Below are 16,735 nucleotides of genomic sequence, written 5' to 3'. Positions count from 1 at the left end.
ACTCCGGGGGCCGGCCCGGTGGCGCACTGGATAGTGTGCCACTTGGGAAGCACGGCGGCGCTCCCGCCGAGGGTTCGGATCCCACATACAGACCGGTTCCTGCTCACTGGCTGAGCGAGGCGCGGGAGCAACACCGAGGGTTGCGATCCCGTTGCCGGTCCCGGTCCGGTACGGGGTCGACACTGAGGGTTGCGATCCGATGCCGGACACGGAAAAAGACAAAAAAAAAAAGATAATGAATTGGTTCCCTATCATCTACCAAAGGTGACCAATTAGTTTTTTAAATTATTACGAAATCAAGTATTTAAACATATCTGATGGTTTCAATCCATTGTAACTTAATCTATTCATTGAACCTTGAATTGCCCAATCTTTGGCCAGCAAGTCCCTTTAAGTTGGCTCCTGAATCCTTTTAACTCGATCCTGGTAGTCTTTGATATATTTCGTGCTGTCTGTTAGGATCAGATGTTCCAGACTTATCTTGTACAATGCCTAACCTAAAACCTGCAATCAGCCACTTCTCCATTAGTAGAAAATGGTTTTAAAAAGCACATTCTGTGTGTTAGCTGTGCTGATCACTTCTTAGCCATTGCTTTTAGGCCTTCTCAGTGAACAGAGATAGATACATCACAGAGACACACATGTATACCTGCTCCGTAAGACAAAGCGCCTAATGAGTTCATGCTGATGCTTTCGATCTAAATGCAGCGCCTTAGGATTTCTACTTAACCTCTTCTATATTATATCTGTATTTTCTCTTTCATGCTGAGAATCCTGGTTCTCAAGGACATGGGGAAAAATAGAATTAGAATGACCATAATTACTCATCATTCATTTTGTTTATCCCAAAATATATATAGTAGCCTCCTATAAGTCACTTGCTTTTTTTTGTCCAAAGAGTTGTTTCTTTAAAATCTAGTAATTTTACTCTACTATGTGTTGGTGTTGGTCATTCCTCCTGGGTTGATATTTTTAGGCACTCAAAATTCTTTATAAATACATAGTTATAAGACGTTTTTGTTTCAGGAAAGTTTTCTTAAGGAATTGTTTTTGGTATTTTTCCTGTTCCCTGGCTTTGATTTTCTTCTTCGGGGACACATATCATCTGTATGTTGAGTCTTCTTTTTCTGTCTTCAATTTTTGTGTTTTTCTCTCAAATCCTACTTATTTATTTATTTATTTATTTATTCTGTTCTCTAAATGGAATAGATTTCACTCTTGATTTTTTAAAAACTATGTGTGCTTCCATGTTTGAAATTATTCAATATCTCATTCGTATTCTTTATCTTGGTTAGATTTGTTTTTCCTTAGACTCTAGTCCCCTTTTAGCTGACATGTTTTTAACTGAGAATGCACATTTTTTATCATAGCCTTGTTGAATGAATTCCATTTTTCTCTTAAAATCAACACTATTGAGTTTAAATTTATATAGACTAAAATGCTCCCATTTTAAAGTATATAGTTTGATGAGTTTTGACAAATGTATATACCCATGTAACCACCACCACAATCAAGATCTAAAGTACGTCCATCACCCCAAAAAGTTCCCTCATGCCACTTTGCGTTCAATTCCCATTCATTTTGTATGTTCCAGAATTTCATATAAATAGATTTATATAACATGCACCCCTTTTGTGTCTGGCTGCTTTTATTTAGCATAATGTTTCTGAAATTCGCCCACATTGTTTCATGTATTACTAGTTCATTCCCTTTTATTGCTGAATAGTATTCCATTTTGACTTGTACTACCATTTCTTCATCCATTTTCCCCATCGATGGATATTTGAGTGATTTCCAGTTTGGAGAGTGTATTAGTTTGCTAGGACTGCCATATGCTCTACCCTTGAGACTCTCCAAATTCATGTCCTTTTCAAATGCAAATTACATTCACCCCCATCCCAACAGCATTTACTCTAAGTCCAAAGTCTAAATTAGGTATGGGTATGACTTGAGGTATGATTCATCCTGAGGCAAAATTTCTCTTCACCTATGAATCTGTGAAACTAGACAAGTTATGTGCTTCCAAAATGAAATGGTGGGACAGGCACAGGATAGACTTTCCTCTTCCAGAAGAGAAAAATAGGAAAGAAGGAAAGAGTAACATGTTCCAGCAAGCCCAAAACCTGGCAAGGCAAATTTCATTAGATGTTAAGGCTCAGGAAGAATTGTTTTTGGCTCAATGTTTTGCCCTCCAAGCTCACTAGGGTGGCAGCTTCACCCTCTTTGCCCTGGGTTGCAGCCCCACCCCTGAGGCACTGGGCAGCAGCAGCCTGGCCTGCTGAAACTGAGGGGGAGATAGGCTTGCCCCAAAAATTCATGTGCTGAAGCCTTAACATCCAGTGTGACTATAGTTGGAGACAGTGCCTTTAAAGAGGTAGTTAAGGTTAAATGATGTCATAAGAGTGGGACCCTAATTCAATAGGTCTGATGTCCTTATAAGAAGAGGACAGGGGAAAAAAAAGGAAGAGACACCAGGAGTACACACTCAGAGAGAAAAGGCCATCTGCAAGCCAAGGAGAGAGGCCTCAGAGGAAATGAAACCTGCCAATGCCTTGATCTTAGACTTCTAGGCTCCAGATTTCTGTTGTTTAAGCCACCTGTCTGTGGTATTTTGTCATGGCAGCCCTAGCAGACTAGTACATCAGATTTTTTTTTCTTCTATGGTTAAGGCTTTTGGTGTCCCAAGCAACATTTGCCTCACCCGAGGTCATGAAGATTTTCTTCTTTGCTTTCTTCTAGAAGTTTTATAATTTTAGCTTTGATGTTTCAGTTTCTTTTTAATTTTTAAAACTTTCCTTCTTTTCATCTTCTGTTTCTTTTTTTTTTTTTTTTTTTTCCCCTTTTTTCGTGCCCGGCAACGGACCGCAACCCTCAGTGTTGCACCCGTACCGGACCGGGACCGGCAATGGGATCGCAACCCTCATTGCTGCGCCCGCACCTCGCTCAGCCAGTGAGCGGGAACCGGTCTGTATGTGGGATCCGAACCCTTGGGTGGGAGCGCCGCCGCGCTTCCCAAGCGGCGCACTGTAGCAGTGCACCACCGGGCCGGCCCATCTTCTGTTTCTTTTTTTTTTTTTTTCCCCTTTTTTCGTGCCCGGCAACGGACCGCAACCCTCAGTGTTGCACCCGTACCGGACCGGGACCGGCAATGGGATCGCAACCCTCATTGCTGCGCCCGCACCTCGCTCAGCCAGTGAGCGGGAACCGGTCTGTATGTGGGATCCGAACCCTTGGGTGGGAGCGCCGCCGCGCTTCCCAAGCGGCGCACTGTAGCAGTGCACCACCGGGCCGGCCCATCTTCTGTTTCTTTTTTTTTTTTTTTCCCCTTTTTTCGTGCCCGGCAACGGACCGCAACCCTCAGTGTTGCACCCGTACCGGACCGGGACCGGCAATGGGATCGCAACCCTCATTGCTGCGCCCGCACCTCGCTCAGCCAGTGAGCGGGAACCGGTCTGTATGTGGGATCCGAACCCTTGGGTGGGAGCGCCGCCGCGCTTCCCAAGCGGCGCACTGTAGCAGTGCACCACCGGGCCGGCCCATCTTCTGTTTCTTTTAAGGCATTATCTATTCTGTTAATTTGCTCATATTCCTTCTGATTTATTCTTCATTTCTGAAATAAGTTTTGCTTTTTTAAAAAAAATCTTTAAAATATCTTTCCTGTGTTTTGTCACTTCCTCTCTGAATTTCTCTGATTCTGTTCTGTGTTGTTTTTTCGTGTCTTAAATAATTTTTTAATGTCTTTTAGCCCATGTTAAAGTAGTGGGTGACAGTTTTGACTTGTTCGTGGATAAGTCTCTGTGGCACTTTTTCTGACTTCTTAATTGCTTAGCTTGTTAATTTCTATCCTTTCTTGTTTTCTGTTGTATGTATTTGAAGCTATATGTTTTCCTCTAAGTATTACTTAGCTGTATCTCATAAGTTTTTATTGTATTATTTTTGTGATCATTCAGTTTTAGCTATTTACTAATTCCCATAATTCTTTCTCTGATCCATGAGTTATTTTTCAATTTTCAAACTTCCTTTAATTCTCTTTTTGTTATCGATTTTTAACTGGGATATTTGCAGTCAGAGAAAATAGTTTGTAAGATACTTCCTCTTTGACATTTCTTGAGAAGTATTTTATTTTTGTTAATATTTTGTTAACAGTTTATGTGTGGCTCAACCCATTTGTTCAGTTCTATAAATGTCATTAACCAAGTTAATAATTATATTGTTCTTTTTAAATTATATTTACTAACTTTTTTCTCTGCCCAATCATCAGTTACTGAGTGAGGTATATTAAAAATTCCTCATTATAATTGTGGATTTTCAATTTCTTCATGTAGTTTTGTCTGTGTTTGCCTTATAGAGGTGTTAAGTTGCTTAGTAAGCACATATAAGGTAGAATTTTTCCATCTTCCTGGTGAATAGAATCATTTTTTTTTTCCTTTTTGTCTTTTTTCGTGACCGGCAACGGATCGCAACCCTCAGTGTCGCGCCTGTACCGGACCGGGACCGGCAAAGGGATTGCAACCCTCGGTGTTGCGCCCACACCTAGCTCAGCCAGTGAGCGGCCGCTCTGTATGTGGGATCCAAACCCTTGGCGGGAGCACTGCTGTGCTCCCAAGCGGCGCAGTGTAGCAGTGTGCCACCGGGCCGGCCCTGAATAGAATCATTTTTCATCACGTACTGATTTTTTACGTCTCCAGCATTGCTTTGGACTTTGAGGTCTATCTTTCGTCTCCTATTAATATAACTACACCAGTTCCTTGCTTGTTAATGATTACATAGAAAGCTCTTTCCAGCAAGAAACAAAACAGACAAATTGATTCTTCTCCCAGATCTGTCGTTGCCCATCTCTGTCTCAGCTTTCTTCATTCACCCACTGCTCAGTCCCCAAACCCAGGGGCCATCCTTGATTCGCATTTTCCTCGCAGTCTACATCCAATCTATGATCAAGTTCTATCAGTTTTATCTACAAAATATATCCTGAATCCAACCATTTCTCATCATTTCTGCCACCGCTCTCTCTTGCCTATGGCTGCAGCCTCCTGGTTGACCAGAGTGATCTTTTAAAAATCTAAGTTAGACCACCTCGGTCCTTGTCTTAGTCCATTTGTTCTGCTTTAACAAAATACCTTAGACTGAGTAAGTTATAAATAATAGCAATTTATTTCTCAAAGCTCTGGAGACTTGGCAGTCCAAGGTCAAGGTGCCAGCAGATTCAGCATCTGGCGGGGGCTGTTGTCTGCTTCCAAGACGGTGCCTTCTCCTTGAGTCCTCACATGGAGGAAGAGAAGGAAGGGCCGGGCAGCGCTCTGAAACCTCTTTTACAAGGGCATTAATCCCATTCACAAGAGTAAAGCCCTCATGACTCAATCACTTCCCAAAAGCCTCCACCTCTTAACACCATTACCTTGGAGTTTAAGTTTCAGCATATGAATTTTGGAGGGTCACATGCTTGTATATTCAAACTATAGCAGTCCCGCTATTCAAAACCTTCCAGTGGATCCTCATCACACTTGGAATAAATCCAAACTCCTTGCAGGATCCTTCCACCTTCCTTTCTAGCCTCATCTCTGCCCTGTCCACCCCTCCCCGTCCCTTGCCCACTGGTTTCAGCCACGCGGCCTTCTCGCTTCTTTCTGGACAGGTGAGGCTCCTTCCCATCACAGGGCTTTTGCTTTTGTGTTTCTTCCTCCACAACTTCACCTGCCTGCCTTTTCTTATCACCAAGGCCTCAGCTTCCATACTACCTTCCCGGCCTTTTTGGAGCCACCTTTTGAAAGCAGTCACTCTCACTGCACTCAGCACCTCCTCGATCCATCTCGTTGATATGATTATTGTCTCTTATCCCCCTCCCCCCAGACATAAGTTCCTGAGGGCAGGACCTCATCTGTCACACATTGCCAGTTCACCAGTGCTCAGAATAATGCCTGCTGCTCAGGTCTCTTCTCTGACCTCAGTGTTCTCAGGAGGTTGGAGTCACGGACCTGCAGGTTCCCCTCTGTTATCCACACAGCACCCAGCATGGTGCCTGGCATACAGCTGGTGGCCTATAAATGCCTGAATGAAGAAACATGTAGAAGCTACCACAATAGCCCTATGAGGGAGGCATTCCAGATGAGGAGACTGAGGCTTAGGGGCAGTGACCTGCCTGAGGTCCCAGAGTTAATGAGGGGCAGAGCCAGGATTCCTATAGATGTCCATCTTGCTCCAGAACCTGACCTCCTAACCAGACTGTTCTTACTCTGCCCCACCCAGTGGCTGCCTGGCTGGACAGGTGGACCGAGGGGCAATGAGGCTGAGTGGAGGGATGAATAGTCACATGTTCTCTAAGTTCTCTCACTCTGAGAGGCTGACTTCACGGCCCAAGCTCTCCTGTCTCCTCCCCTCAGCTCTTCCACCCCCAAACGGTGGCGGAAAGTGGAAAGGTGTGCAGGAACAAAGGAGCTGGTGTGTTCCCTGATGTGCCTGGAGAAGCAGGACCTGTACAACAAGCTCAAGGCACGTGTACGGGCGGCTTCTCCCAGCTCCAGGTCCCGCTGGGTGGAATCCAAGTACCTGGATTACCTTTTTGAAGGTAGGTCTGTGGGTAAGGATGGAGTGGGAGGCTCTCCATCTAGGAACTCTGCTCAGTGATGCAGCTGTCCTAACCATCTGCCTCCCACTTCCCCAAAGCAGAGGGCAGCTCTCTGGGGCAGCCCACCATGGGTTCCAGCCCTGGGGCCTGCCTTGGTGAGAAGCAGCAGGGGACCGGCAACAGCCTGGGCGGTGTGTGGCAGCCTGACATCATGTCAGGGAGTTAGGGGAGCTCCAGCCAGTGCAGCGATGCAGCTTGTCCCTCCTACTGACAATGTTCATTATCTTCTGTCGAGCACCACCTTGGTCATGAGTTACACAAGGCACTTAATATACTCATTCCTTTTCTTTTTATTATTATTGTTCAACTTCTCTTTTTAAGAAACAATCTAAAAAATTTCTAGTTGCAAAAGTATTTTCTTTCCACTGTAGAAATTTGGGGGATGGGAGGATAGAAGATAAAAATAGAAAAAAATCCCCCATGCTTACCTCTAGAAATCATGAGTTAACACTGGGTAAGGAGAGCATTTTTTTTTCCAATATATTTTATTGCTAATCCTTACAGCAAACCTGTGAGGTTTATTTTTATCAACCCATTTTTTAAACAAAGCAAGACTAACAAACGTTAAGTAACTTGCCAGGATACAGCACCAGTCATTGGTGGATATTGGATGTGAATTTGTCTCTTTCTGGTCTTGGGCAAGGCACCAGGCCAGACTCAATAGTAAGGGAAGGCGGCAACCAGGGGAGGACGAAGACCCACACAACATGCTCACGGAACTTAGATCTGGAACCTCCTGCCCAGGCTTCTTAAAGTGTCTGAGGGCAAAATAGGACTTGAAGAGAAGAGAGGATGGCAGGAAAGACTGGTAGAGAAGGAAGAAGAGATGCTTTGGAGGGGAAGAAGCTGGCTGGTGGAGGGACAAAAGGAGGAAAAGGATAGATGAGTAAGAAGAAAGGAAGTAGGGAGAGAATGCTGGAGGAAGAGATGGCAGGATGCGAAGGAGGCTGGATGGAAGGACAGATGCTTATTAGGAAGGAAACAAGTATACATGAAGGATAGGAAGGTGTATTAGTCAAGGTTCTCTAGAGAAACAGAAGCGATAGGATATCTATAAATATAATAAGAGGAGATTTATTACGGGAATTGGCTTATGCAATTATGGAGGTCAAGAAGTCCCACCATCTGCTGCTGCGGGCTTGAGAACCAGGAAAGCTGGGGGTGCAATTCAGTTCGAGCCTGAAGGCTCCCAGACTGAGGCCAAAGGCCTGGGAACCAGAGATGGAAGGCTGGGGACACTGGTATAAGTCCCAGAGTCTGAAGGCTCAAGACCTAGGAGCTCCAATGTCCGAGGGCAAGAGACAATGATGTACCAGCTCGAGAAGAGAGAGCGAATTTTCCACTCTTCCTTCTTTTTGTTCTGTTCGGGACCTCCACTGATTGGATGATGCACACCCACATTGCTGAGCATGGATCTTCTTTATTCAGTCTACAGATTCAAATGCTAATCTCTTCCAGAAATGCCTTCACAGACACGCCCAGAAATAATGTGTTGCTAGCTATCTGGGCAACGCTTAGCCTAGTCGAGTGGACACATAAAATTAATTATCATGGAAGGAAAAGCAGATGGGTGGATCAGTGGGTAGATAGTATAGAAGAAAGCCTGGACATCCAGGAAGGGAAGGAAAGAAAAAACAAGAAGGAAGGATGAACAGACAGGAAAGAAAAGAAGAATGAATGGATGAGTAGAAAAGATGGCCGATTGGCTAGAAGAAGGAAGCATAGGTGAATGAGAGAAAATGAATAGGAAGGAAGGAATGTTGGTTGGAAAGAAGGATGATTGGGAAGAAGGAAAGGATGTTTGGAAAGGATGGGTGGATGGGAAGGAAAGGATGAGACGTCAGGCAGGAAGGCTGTCTGGGCAGCAGAATGATGGACGGACCACTGCAATGGTCGGACAGATCGGAACAAGAGATTAGAAGAATAAAGGGAAAGACACAAGAAGGAGATTAATTTTTTAATTCTTTTGGCCAAAAGTGTTTGAGGGCAAAATAGGGCTTGAAGAGAGGAGTGGGAGGGATTAGTTCAGTTGGTCAGGGTGTGGTGCTGATAACACCAAGGCCCAGGGTTCAATCCCTGTACTAGCCAACTACCAAAAATAATAATAATAATAATAATTTTTTTGCCTTCTCCCTGAATTTCCCCCAATTCTCTGATGGCACACCCCAAGCCAGAATGACCCTTCCTGCCTCTACACTCCCTTCGCGCTTTTCCTGCTCTCATCTGTGGCCCTGGTCACTTTCTTTCTCGAGTTTTGGTAGTTCACATATTTCATTTCCCCCTAAGCTTTCAGTTCCCATGGGTCAGGATCCATGGAGACCTCATCTCCCCATTCCCCTCAGCACCCTTCCCAGGACTTGATACATAGTCAATGCCCAGCAGCTGTTTCTTGAACATATAAGTAGTGGCATCATGGGGAAGCCACATGTTTACCCCGAGGAAGAAGCCACAGCAGAGATGACTAGAGGTGTGGTCAGAGTTCCCTTCTGGCTGGGAGTCAGGGAAGTCTTCATGGAAGAAGTGGCATTTCAGCTAGAACTTAAGAGATGACATATTAGTTTTCTCTTGCTGCCATATTCCTTATCACATTGATCCCTTCATCTTCAAACCATTGTGCTAACCTAGATGGCCTTGAACAGAGTGTCAGTAGAAATGTGGACATTAAATACTTTGCTAAGGAGAGCTGGAAGGAAGTGAGGTGCATCATAGAGAAAGCCTAAGTCTCTTTCAAAAATACCCCAATTGCTGTAAAGAGACTAGTAGTAGAAATCATGGGGGTTAAAGGTGCTGCTTCACAAGGTGAGGAACATGTTACTGAAAACTTGAGAAAGGGGATCCTTGGTATATACTGACAGAAAGCTTAGCAGAACTGTGTCCTGCAGGCATTGGAAAGCAGAACTTACAATGAACTTGGATATTTACCTGAGGAGGTTTCCAAATAAAGTGCTGAAGGTACGACTTGGTTTCTTCTTGCTGCTTACAGTAAAATGGGAGGGGAGAGAGAGAAATTAAGGGTGAACTTAAACAAAAAGGAACCAGGACTTGAAGTTTGGGGAAATTCTCAACCTATCCAGATGGCAGAAGACTCTAAAGTTAAGAGCTAGCTTCCAAACATGTAACGTAGAGAAACAGCCAAGTGTGTGATTGTACCATCTTTTACTAAAACCTCAGAAAGATCAGAAGATCAGAGTGTTCTCACACAAAAGGCTCTTTGAAGAGATTAAGGGTATGACTCACAGCTCCCCTCAGTCAAACCAGGGACCTCTACGAGGCTGAAGTGCATTGTCCCTCAGCATCTCAGCTGAAGCCAGAAGTAGAGAGGGGCTTATCTCAAAAAAGATTGGTGGACCTGGCTTCTGCCTCATGGACTGGATCCCCATGACATCCACAGGAGACCCAGACAGTTCTTGAGAAATTTATATCCACAGAAACACTGCCAGCTTGGACTAAAAGGGACAAAGATTATGAAATAAAAGAAGGCTGTTGGACTCCCCAATTTCTACTGGCAAGACACAAACTGATAAAAACTACTTAGCTGCAAATACCTGCTACTTTCAGTAAAAAAGGAAGGATGGCTCAGAGGGTGGAATCAGGAGCTCAAAGGGCAGTGCTAAGAGCCAAGGAGAATTACTGAAATGTAACAGAGTTTGCTTGCCTGGATTTTGAAACTGCTTTGGGCCAATGACTCCATTGTACCTTCAATTTCCTCCTGTTTGAACCAGAATGTCTATAACTGTTACCTGTGCCTGTCCCACCATTTTATAGTGGAAGCAGATGACTTGTTCTTTAGTTTTAGTGGCCCACAGGTAGAAATTGTGCCCCAGGAGTCATACTGATGGGATTTTGCCCAGAGTCTCATCTGGATCTGATTTAGATACTGTTGATGATGAGATTTTGGAATTTGAGTTGATGCTGCAATGAGATGAAACCTTTGAGGACCTTGGGATGGGGTATTTTGCATTTGAAAAGAGCATGAATTTGGGGGGGTGACAGAAGGAGGATCATGATAAGCAGAATGACCCTCCAAGATGTTCTACCCTAATCCCCAGGACCTGTGAATATTGCATGCAGGTGAATATAGCATTGCATGGCAAAAGGAATTCTCATTAAGGTTATAGACCTTAAAACAGTGAGATTATCCTGGATTATCCAAATGGGCCCAGTCTAATCCCATCAACCCTTAAAAGCAGAGAATTTTCTCCAGCTGGAGGCAGAAGAGATGTAGCCAAAGGGGAAGTTAGAGAGATGTGAAGTGTGAAGAAGACTCGATTGTGCCGTTTCTGGTTTGAAGATGGAAAGGCAATGTGATAAGAAATGCACGTGCCTTCAGAACCTGAGAGAGGCTCCCGGCTAACAACCAGCAAGGTAATAGGGATCTCGTCCCTACATCCACAAAGAACTGAATTCTGCCAACAACCTGAGTGAGCTTGGAAGTGTGTTCTCCCCCAGAGGTTCCAGATGTGAGACCCAGAGCAGAAGAACCAGTTGAGCCCACCTGGACTTCCGACCTATAGAACTGTGAGATAATAAGTTTGTGTTGGGTCATTTATTATGGCAGCAATAGGAAACTAATCCAGATGGGCAGGATTCTGACAGGCCAGGGACAAGTGAAGGACACTGAGGTGGAAGGGACAGCATGAGTAAAGGCAGGTCAGCTGTGCACTTAGCCAGGTCATTTCACTTCTCTAAGCCTCAGTTTCCCCTTCTGTAAAGTGGAAATGGAGATAGTTCCTTCCCAGAGTCAGTCCAGGGCTTAAGCAAAGTGGCTGTAAGGTGCTTCCTGCACAGTAGGTGTTTGACAAATGCAAGTGTTGCTTTTCCCTTTGCAAGAGAGCCCTCTGGTCTGGGTGGAAGCAGCGTGACCCCCCAGGGGGTACTGACAGGTCCTGATCTGTTTCTGCCAGTGGAGCCAGCCCCACCCGTCCTGGTGTTCACCCTGACGGAGGAGATCCTGAGTGCAAGTGCCACATACCAGCTGCCACCCTGCACACCGCCACTGGATCTGAAGTATGAGGTGCAATTCTGGAAGGAAGGGACCAGAAACAAGGTGGGAAGCCCCTTTCCTGTCCCCAGACTAAATCCCCTCTCCTCCCCTCAACACACACCCCCTCCTGCCCCACCAAACCCAGGTTTGCTTCACCTTCCCAGCCTGCTCCCTGCATGCCTCCCCCAGGAAGCCTTCCCCATATACCCCAGACTCCTGGCAGTCAGCCCCTGACTTGTGCACTGTGTGGTTGGCCTGTGGCCCACCCTTGCCCTTTTCCACCAAAGAGACTAAGTACAGGGCATCCTGCCCCACCCAGCACAGGTGGCAACAGCACAGCCATTTTCTACCTAATATCTCTTTAAAATTACAAACCCCTCCTTTCTGTTTTTCAATAAAATCTGGTTGAAATGTGATGGGCTATAGGAGGCCAACTTGCCAAGTCATCAGATTCATTACAGGAAAATCAGAAAATACAGATAAGCGCTAAGAAGCAAACCAAAAATACCCTGAGATGACCATGAATAACTAGTGCATATCTAATTTCAGAGTTGTTTTCTGTGTGCACATGTGAGTATGCCTGCATTTATTTACTTACGGCAAGGGTTGGCAAACTTTTTCTGCAAAGGGCCAGATAGTAGATATTTTTGGCTTTGTGAGCCATGTGTTCTGGGCCATATCAATGCAATTGTAGTACAAACGGAGGCATAGACAATATGTACATGAGTGGACATTGCTGTCTTCCAGTAAAACTGTTTACAAAACAGGTGGCAGGCTAAACGTGGCCCACAGGCTGTAGTTTACCGACTTCTGCTCTCGTTCACTCTTCCTTCCACTAAACTAACATCCACACTCCTGATCTCCTGCATGCTTCTGACCCTCAGTATATAGATCTGAATCCAGTGTGGTTTATGTCTTCAGGAACCTCATAAATATTCTAGATGAGCACTGTCCAACAGAAATGTAATGCAAGCCACATGCATAATGTTAAGTGTTCCACATTAAATTAAGTAAAAAGAAACAGGTGAATTTAATTTTAATAACAGAGTTTATTACATCTAATAGAATGTTATCATTTCAACATGTAATTAATATAAGAATTATTGAGATTGTTTACATTCTTTTTTCACTGGATCTCTGAAATCTGATGTGTATTTTGTACTTAGAGCACATCTCAGATTGGACCGGCCACATCTCAAGTGTTCAGCAGCCACATGTAGCCAGTGCCTGCTGTATTCGACAATGCAGCTGTAGAGTTTTCTGTGCCTGTGATGGCTGAAGGACCCCCCACCCCCCAATAGACTGGGAGGCCTGAGATAACTGCCCTTCAAAATGGGGACTCGCAGGCCATGGTGGGTGCACGCAAGAGTGATACCGGGTGGTTGGTTGCTTTTGGACTCCAGCCATCCCTACCTCAAGACTCAGTTGAAAAGAAACCAAGGAGTGTTGGGAAATGCTCCCTCAACACTTGAACTTCAATGCAGGGAAAGAAAACAAGGTTCGGGGATCACAACCCTACCCTGCCTGCCGAGCCTGTCCTGTCCTGGCTGTATGGAACCAGTCCCCACAGCATCTCTGCTCATCTCTGCTTCTTTTTCCAAACAGACCCTATTTCCAGCCACTCCCCATGGCCAGCCAGTCCAGATCCCCCTCCAGCCAGGCACCAGTGGACACCACTGCCTCAGCGCCAGAACCCTCTACATCTTCACTGTTCCCAGATACAGCGAGTTCTCTAAGCCCACCTGCTTCTTTCTGGAGGCCCCAGGTGAGCGTGCAGTGGTACAGAAGCAGGGACCCCGGGCCTCAGGAGCTTCATGACACGGTTAAGAGCACGTGTCTAGAGACAGACTCACCTAGATTAAAATCCCAGCTCCGCTACGCTCCTGTGTGTCTTTGGGCAGCTTACATAACCCTTCTGAACCCTGGTTTCCACAGTCTGTAGGATGGGTGTATTCTTACGAGGATTAAATAGGATAATATACGTGAAGCACTCAGCACATATGCAGTTGATAGACGGGAGCCATTGTTATTTCTGTAGTTCTTGTTATTTTTCCTTCCTTAGGAGCCAACTGGGCATTCCTGGTGCTGCCATCAGTTCTGCTACTGCTGTTAGTAATTGTCACAGGGGGTGTGATCTGGAAGAGCCTCATCGGGAACCCCTGGTTTCAGCGGGCAAAGACACCACGAGCCCTGGTATGGCAAATCTGGGGGTGTGGGGAGGGTGCTGAGAGTAAGGAAGTGGGGTTCGAGTTATGGGTAGATCAGGTAGAATACCAAGTTGGTCCAGACTGCGGAACACCTCCCATCCTCGTGTGTAAATTTCTATCACAAGTAATACATTTGTTTAGCACCAAAGGGAAGTGGGGTTCGAGTTATGGGTAGATCAGGTAGAATACCAAGTTGGTCCAGACTGCAGAACACCTCCCATCCTCGTGTGTAAATTTCTATCACAAGTAATACATTTGTTTAGCACCAAATAAAGTAGCAAATATGCCTGGGAGGGAGAAAGGCCGTAAGTCCTTTAGTGAAATAACTGCACCTCTGCTAAGGATCCATCAGGTGCTGAGAGCAGAGTCCCCAGCCTTGGGACTCCGGAGAGATGCCCAGAAGGGGAGAGGGAGAGGGTGGCACCAAAAGAGGAAGTCTTAGAAGGGTCCCAACACATACTTCACCATTTAACCAAGAATGAGCCTTGTACAGCCCGACCGTGGAATTTCTTCACTTGTCTGCTGATTCACAACCTTAGAATCTGGGGACAGCTGGGGCTGGGGGAGCCTGGAGAGGCCAGACAGGTCAGATTTGTTCACATGAGGGCTTGGCAGTTGAAGCTTGGCTGTAGACGAGGCTCAGTAGACCCTCCGATGGGAGCAGGGGCTTTAAGAATAGATTCTGAGTGTCCCCATAGCATGGCAGGGTGGCGAGGGGAGGATTTTCAAAGTTCCTGGCTCCGGGACGGTGGAGGTAGGGGGGCCAGAGATATCCCATTAACTGTCTGGATGGCGACCTCTGGTAGACACATCTGCATCTTGTCCCGTGCCGTAGCCTTCTGGCACCTGGCACCTGCACTCTGGTGCTTTCTCAGGCTTTGAGAGAGCAGGCTGCAAGTGTCATGGAGTTAGCACCCCTGCCAGCCCTTACAGCCCTCAGCGGTGGCTGACGGGAGCTGGTGGGTAAATATCCCGGGTGCTGCTCCCCTCAGTGAGACAGCTCTGAGGTGCGTGTGTCACAGTGGCTCCCCGAGTCCCAGCAGGATCCAGCTCCCACTGCCCTGGTGGGAATTTGCTGGATAACAGCCCCCTACCTGGAGGCTCCCCCCCCCGACTTGCCCACTCCCTTCCTGGTGTTTCCGGGATCACCTCCCAAAGAAACTATGTATTCTTGAACCCTGTCTCAGGTCTGTTTCCAGGAAAACCCAAATTCACACAATTGTGACTCAGGAAAGCCTGAATTGTCTTCTCTTCTCTCCTCTCCCCAAATCAGAACTTTTCTGGACACAGACCCACCATGGCAACCTTTCAGCCCAGTGGACCAGAGTCCCCAGATGACTTATTCCTGTGTCCCCAGAAGGAACTGACCAGAAGGGTCAGGCTGAGCCCTGGAGTCAGGGCCCCAGCCACCCCACAGGCAGGAGTGGAAAAGGACAGAGCTGAGGACGAGGAGGATGAGGACACAGACAGCATCAGCTTCCAGCCCTACATTGAATCACACACCTTCCTGCGGCAAGAGCACCGGGTTCCAGGGCACTGTGAGGCTGAGGGGGTGGACTCAGTGGGGCCCTGGACTCCCCTGGTCCAGCTTGAAGGCTCCTCTGCTTGGGATTCTTCAGACAGAAGCTGGGCCAGCACTGTGGACTCCTCCCCCTGGGATGAGGCTGGGTCCTCTGGTTATGGGGCCAAGAAGGCACCAGGCCGTGGGCCAGGTGGGGACAGGCATCAGGAGCCTCTCCTACCTGAACTCTCCGAGGACTCAGGTTCCCTTGAAAAGCACCTAGAAGATGACCTTTCCTTTGGGACCACCTGGGGCTCTTCATCCCCAGAGCTGAATCTGTTCCCTGGGGAGCCCCCAGTTTCTCTCCAGACACTGACCTTCGGCTGGGACATCAGCCCAGAGGAGGAGGAGGACGAAGAGCGTGGGAGAGAATCAGAAACTGAGGACAGTGGCACTGGCAGCTGGGAGGCTGAGGGCACCGACAGGACCGAGGTCAGGGGCAGGATGCTGGGGCATTACATGGCCAGGTGAGCTGTCCCCCGCTTTCCACCGAATCTGGTGCTGCTGCCACAGCTACTGGGCTTCCCGAGGACCCAAGACACCACCGAGACTTAGAGCCTCCGACCCTCACTGCAGCGGTGGCCGGTCCTTGTGGCACTTCGGGGAGCGCCACCTGGAGGCTGTTTGTCGGTGGGTTGGGCAGCAAGATGCCAACCTTCCCACAGCCCACCCGCTTCAGCCTGAGCTGCAAGATGGGCCCCCTGGGTGGGCTCCATAAAGAAAAATCCAGCTGGTTGAGGGTATTGGAGGGGAAGGGAAATGGCAGTCACCATCCAAATCCCTGGAGTCATGGCTCTGCACAGGTCTTAATATCGGACAGACCTGAGTTCACCTCCCGGCTCTGCTTGTTACCAGGTGTGTGCCTGTGGGTAAGCCACTTTCCTTCTCTGTACCTCAGTTTCCTCGCTCGCAGTTACACCTGGGGTGCGGTAAGGGATCAGGAAGGTCTCAGAGGTGTCATTGATGCTCTCCATGTGGTGGCCGGCACGACTGCCCATCTGCCCAGGCTCCGAGGAGACCCTGAGGCATGTCCCACCTGTGACCCCTAAACCCAGAGCGACTGGGAGCACTCACCTTTCAACCTGTCTCACCTCTAGTCTTCCCCCTTCCCTTCCACCCTCGCTGCCCTGCACCTCCTGGTCAGGAGCCTGAGCTCTCAGAAGCCAGAGCCCCAACCAAGGGGACCCTGGTCCCTCTCCCTTTTCTCAGTGATGGGAACTCTGCTTCCCAAGGAAAGAACCAACTGGTCCACCTCGTAGGAGTCCAATATGTTGAGGAGGGAGAGGGACGTGGCAGGGACTGGACTTCTGGGCCTGTAATCTCTGTTTTGGACAGCACTTTAGACCCTTCGGTTGACTATT

The 16,735-nt window shown here is 47.1% G+C and overlaps 1 protein-coding gene across 1 annotated transcript in view; it reads left to right on the top strand.

Moving 5' to 3' along the window:
• The window catches only part of LOC103608176 (interferon lambda receptor 1-like), an 18,312-nt gene extending 2,467 nt beyond the window's left edge, over positions 1-15,845 (top strand). Inside the window, exons 2-6 of the mRNA XM_008592619.1 lie at positions 6,378-6,562; positions 11,527-11,669; positions 13,212-13,371; positions 13,669-13,799; positions 15,087-15,845. Coding sequence (XP_008590841.1) covers positions 6,378-6,562; positions 11,527-11,669; positions 13,212-13,371; positions 13,669-13,799; positions 15,087-15,845 — 1,378 coding nt within the window. The remainder of the gene's footprint in view (positions 1-6,377; positions 6,563-11,526; positions 11,670-13,211; positions 13,372-13,668; positions 13,800-15,086) is intronic.
• The last annotated feature ends 890 nt before the right edge of the window (positions 15,846-16,735 follow it).

The sequence above is a fragment of the Galeopterus variegatus genome, unplaced genomic scaffold, assembly GCF_000696425.1.
Source record: "Galeopterus variegatus unplaced genomic scaffold, G_variegatus-3.0.2 Scaffold8105, whole genome shotgun sequence".
Taxonomy (NCBI): domain Eukaryota; kingdom Metazoa; phylum Chordata; class Mammalia; order Dermoptera; family Cynocephalidae; genus Galeopterus; species Galeopterus variegatus.
The sequence above is the reverse complement of the archived record's forward strand: the minus strand, read 5'-3'. Positions and strand labels throughout refer to the sequence as shown.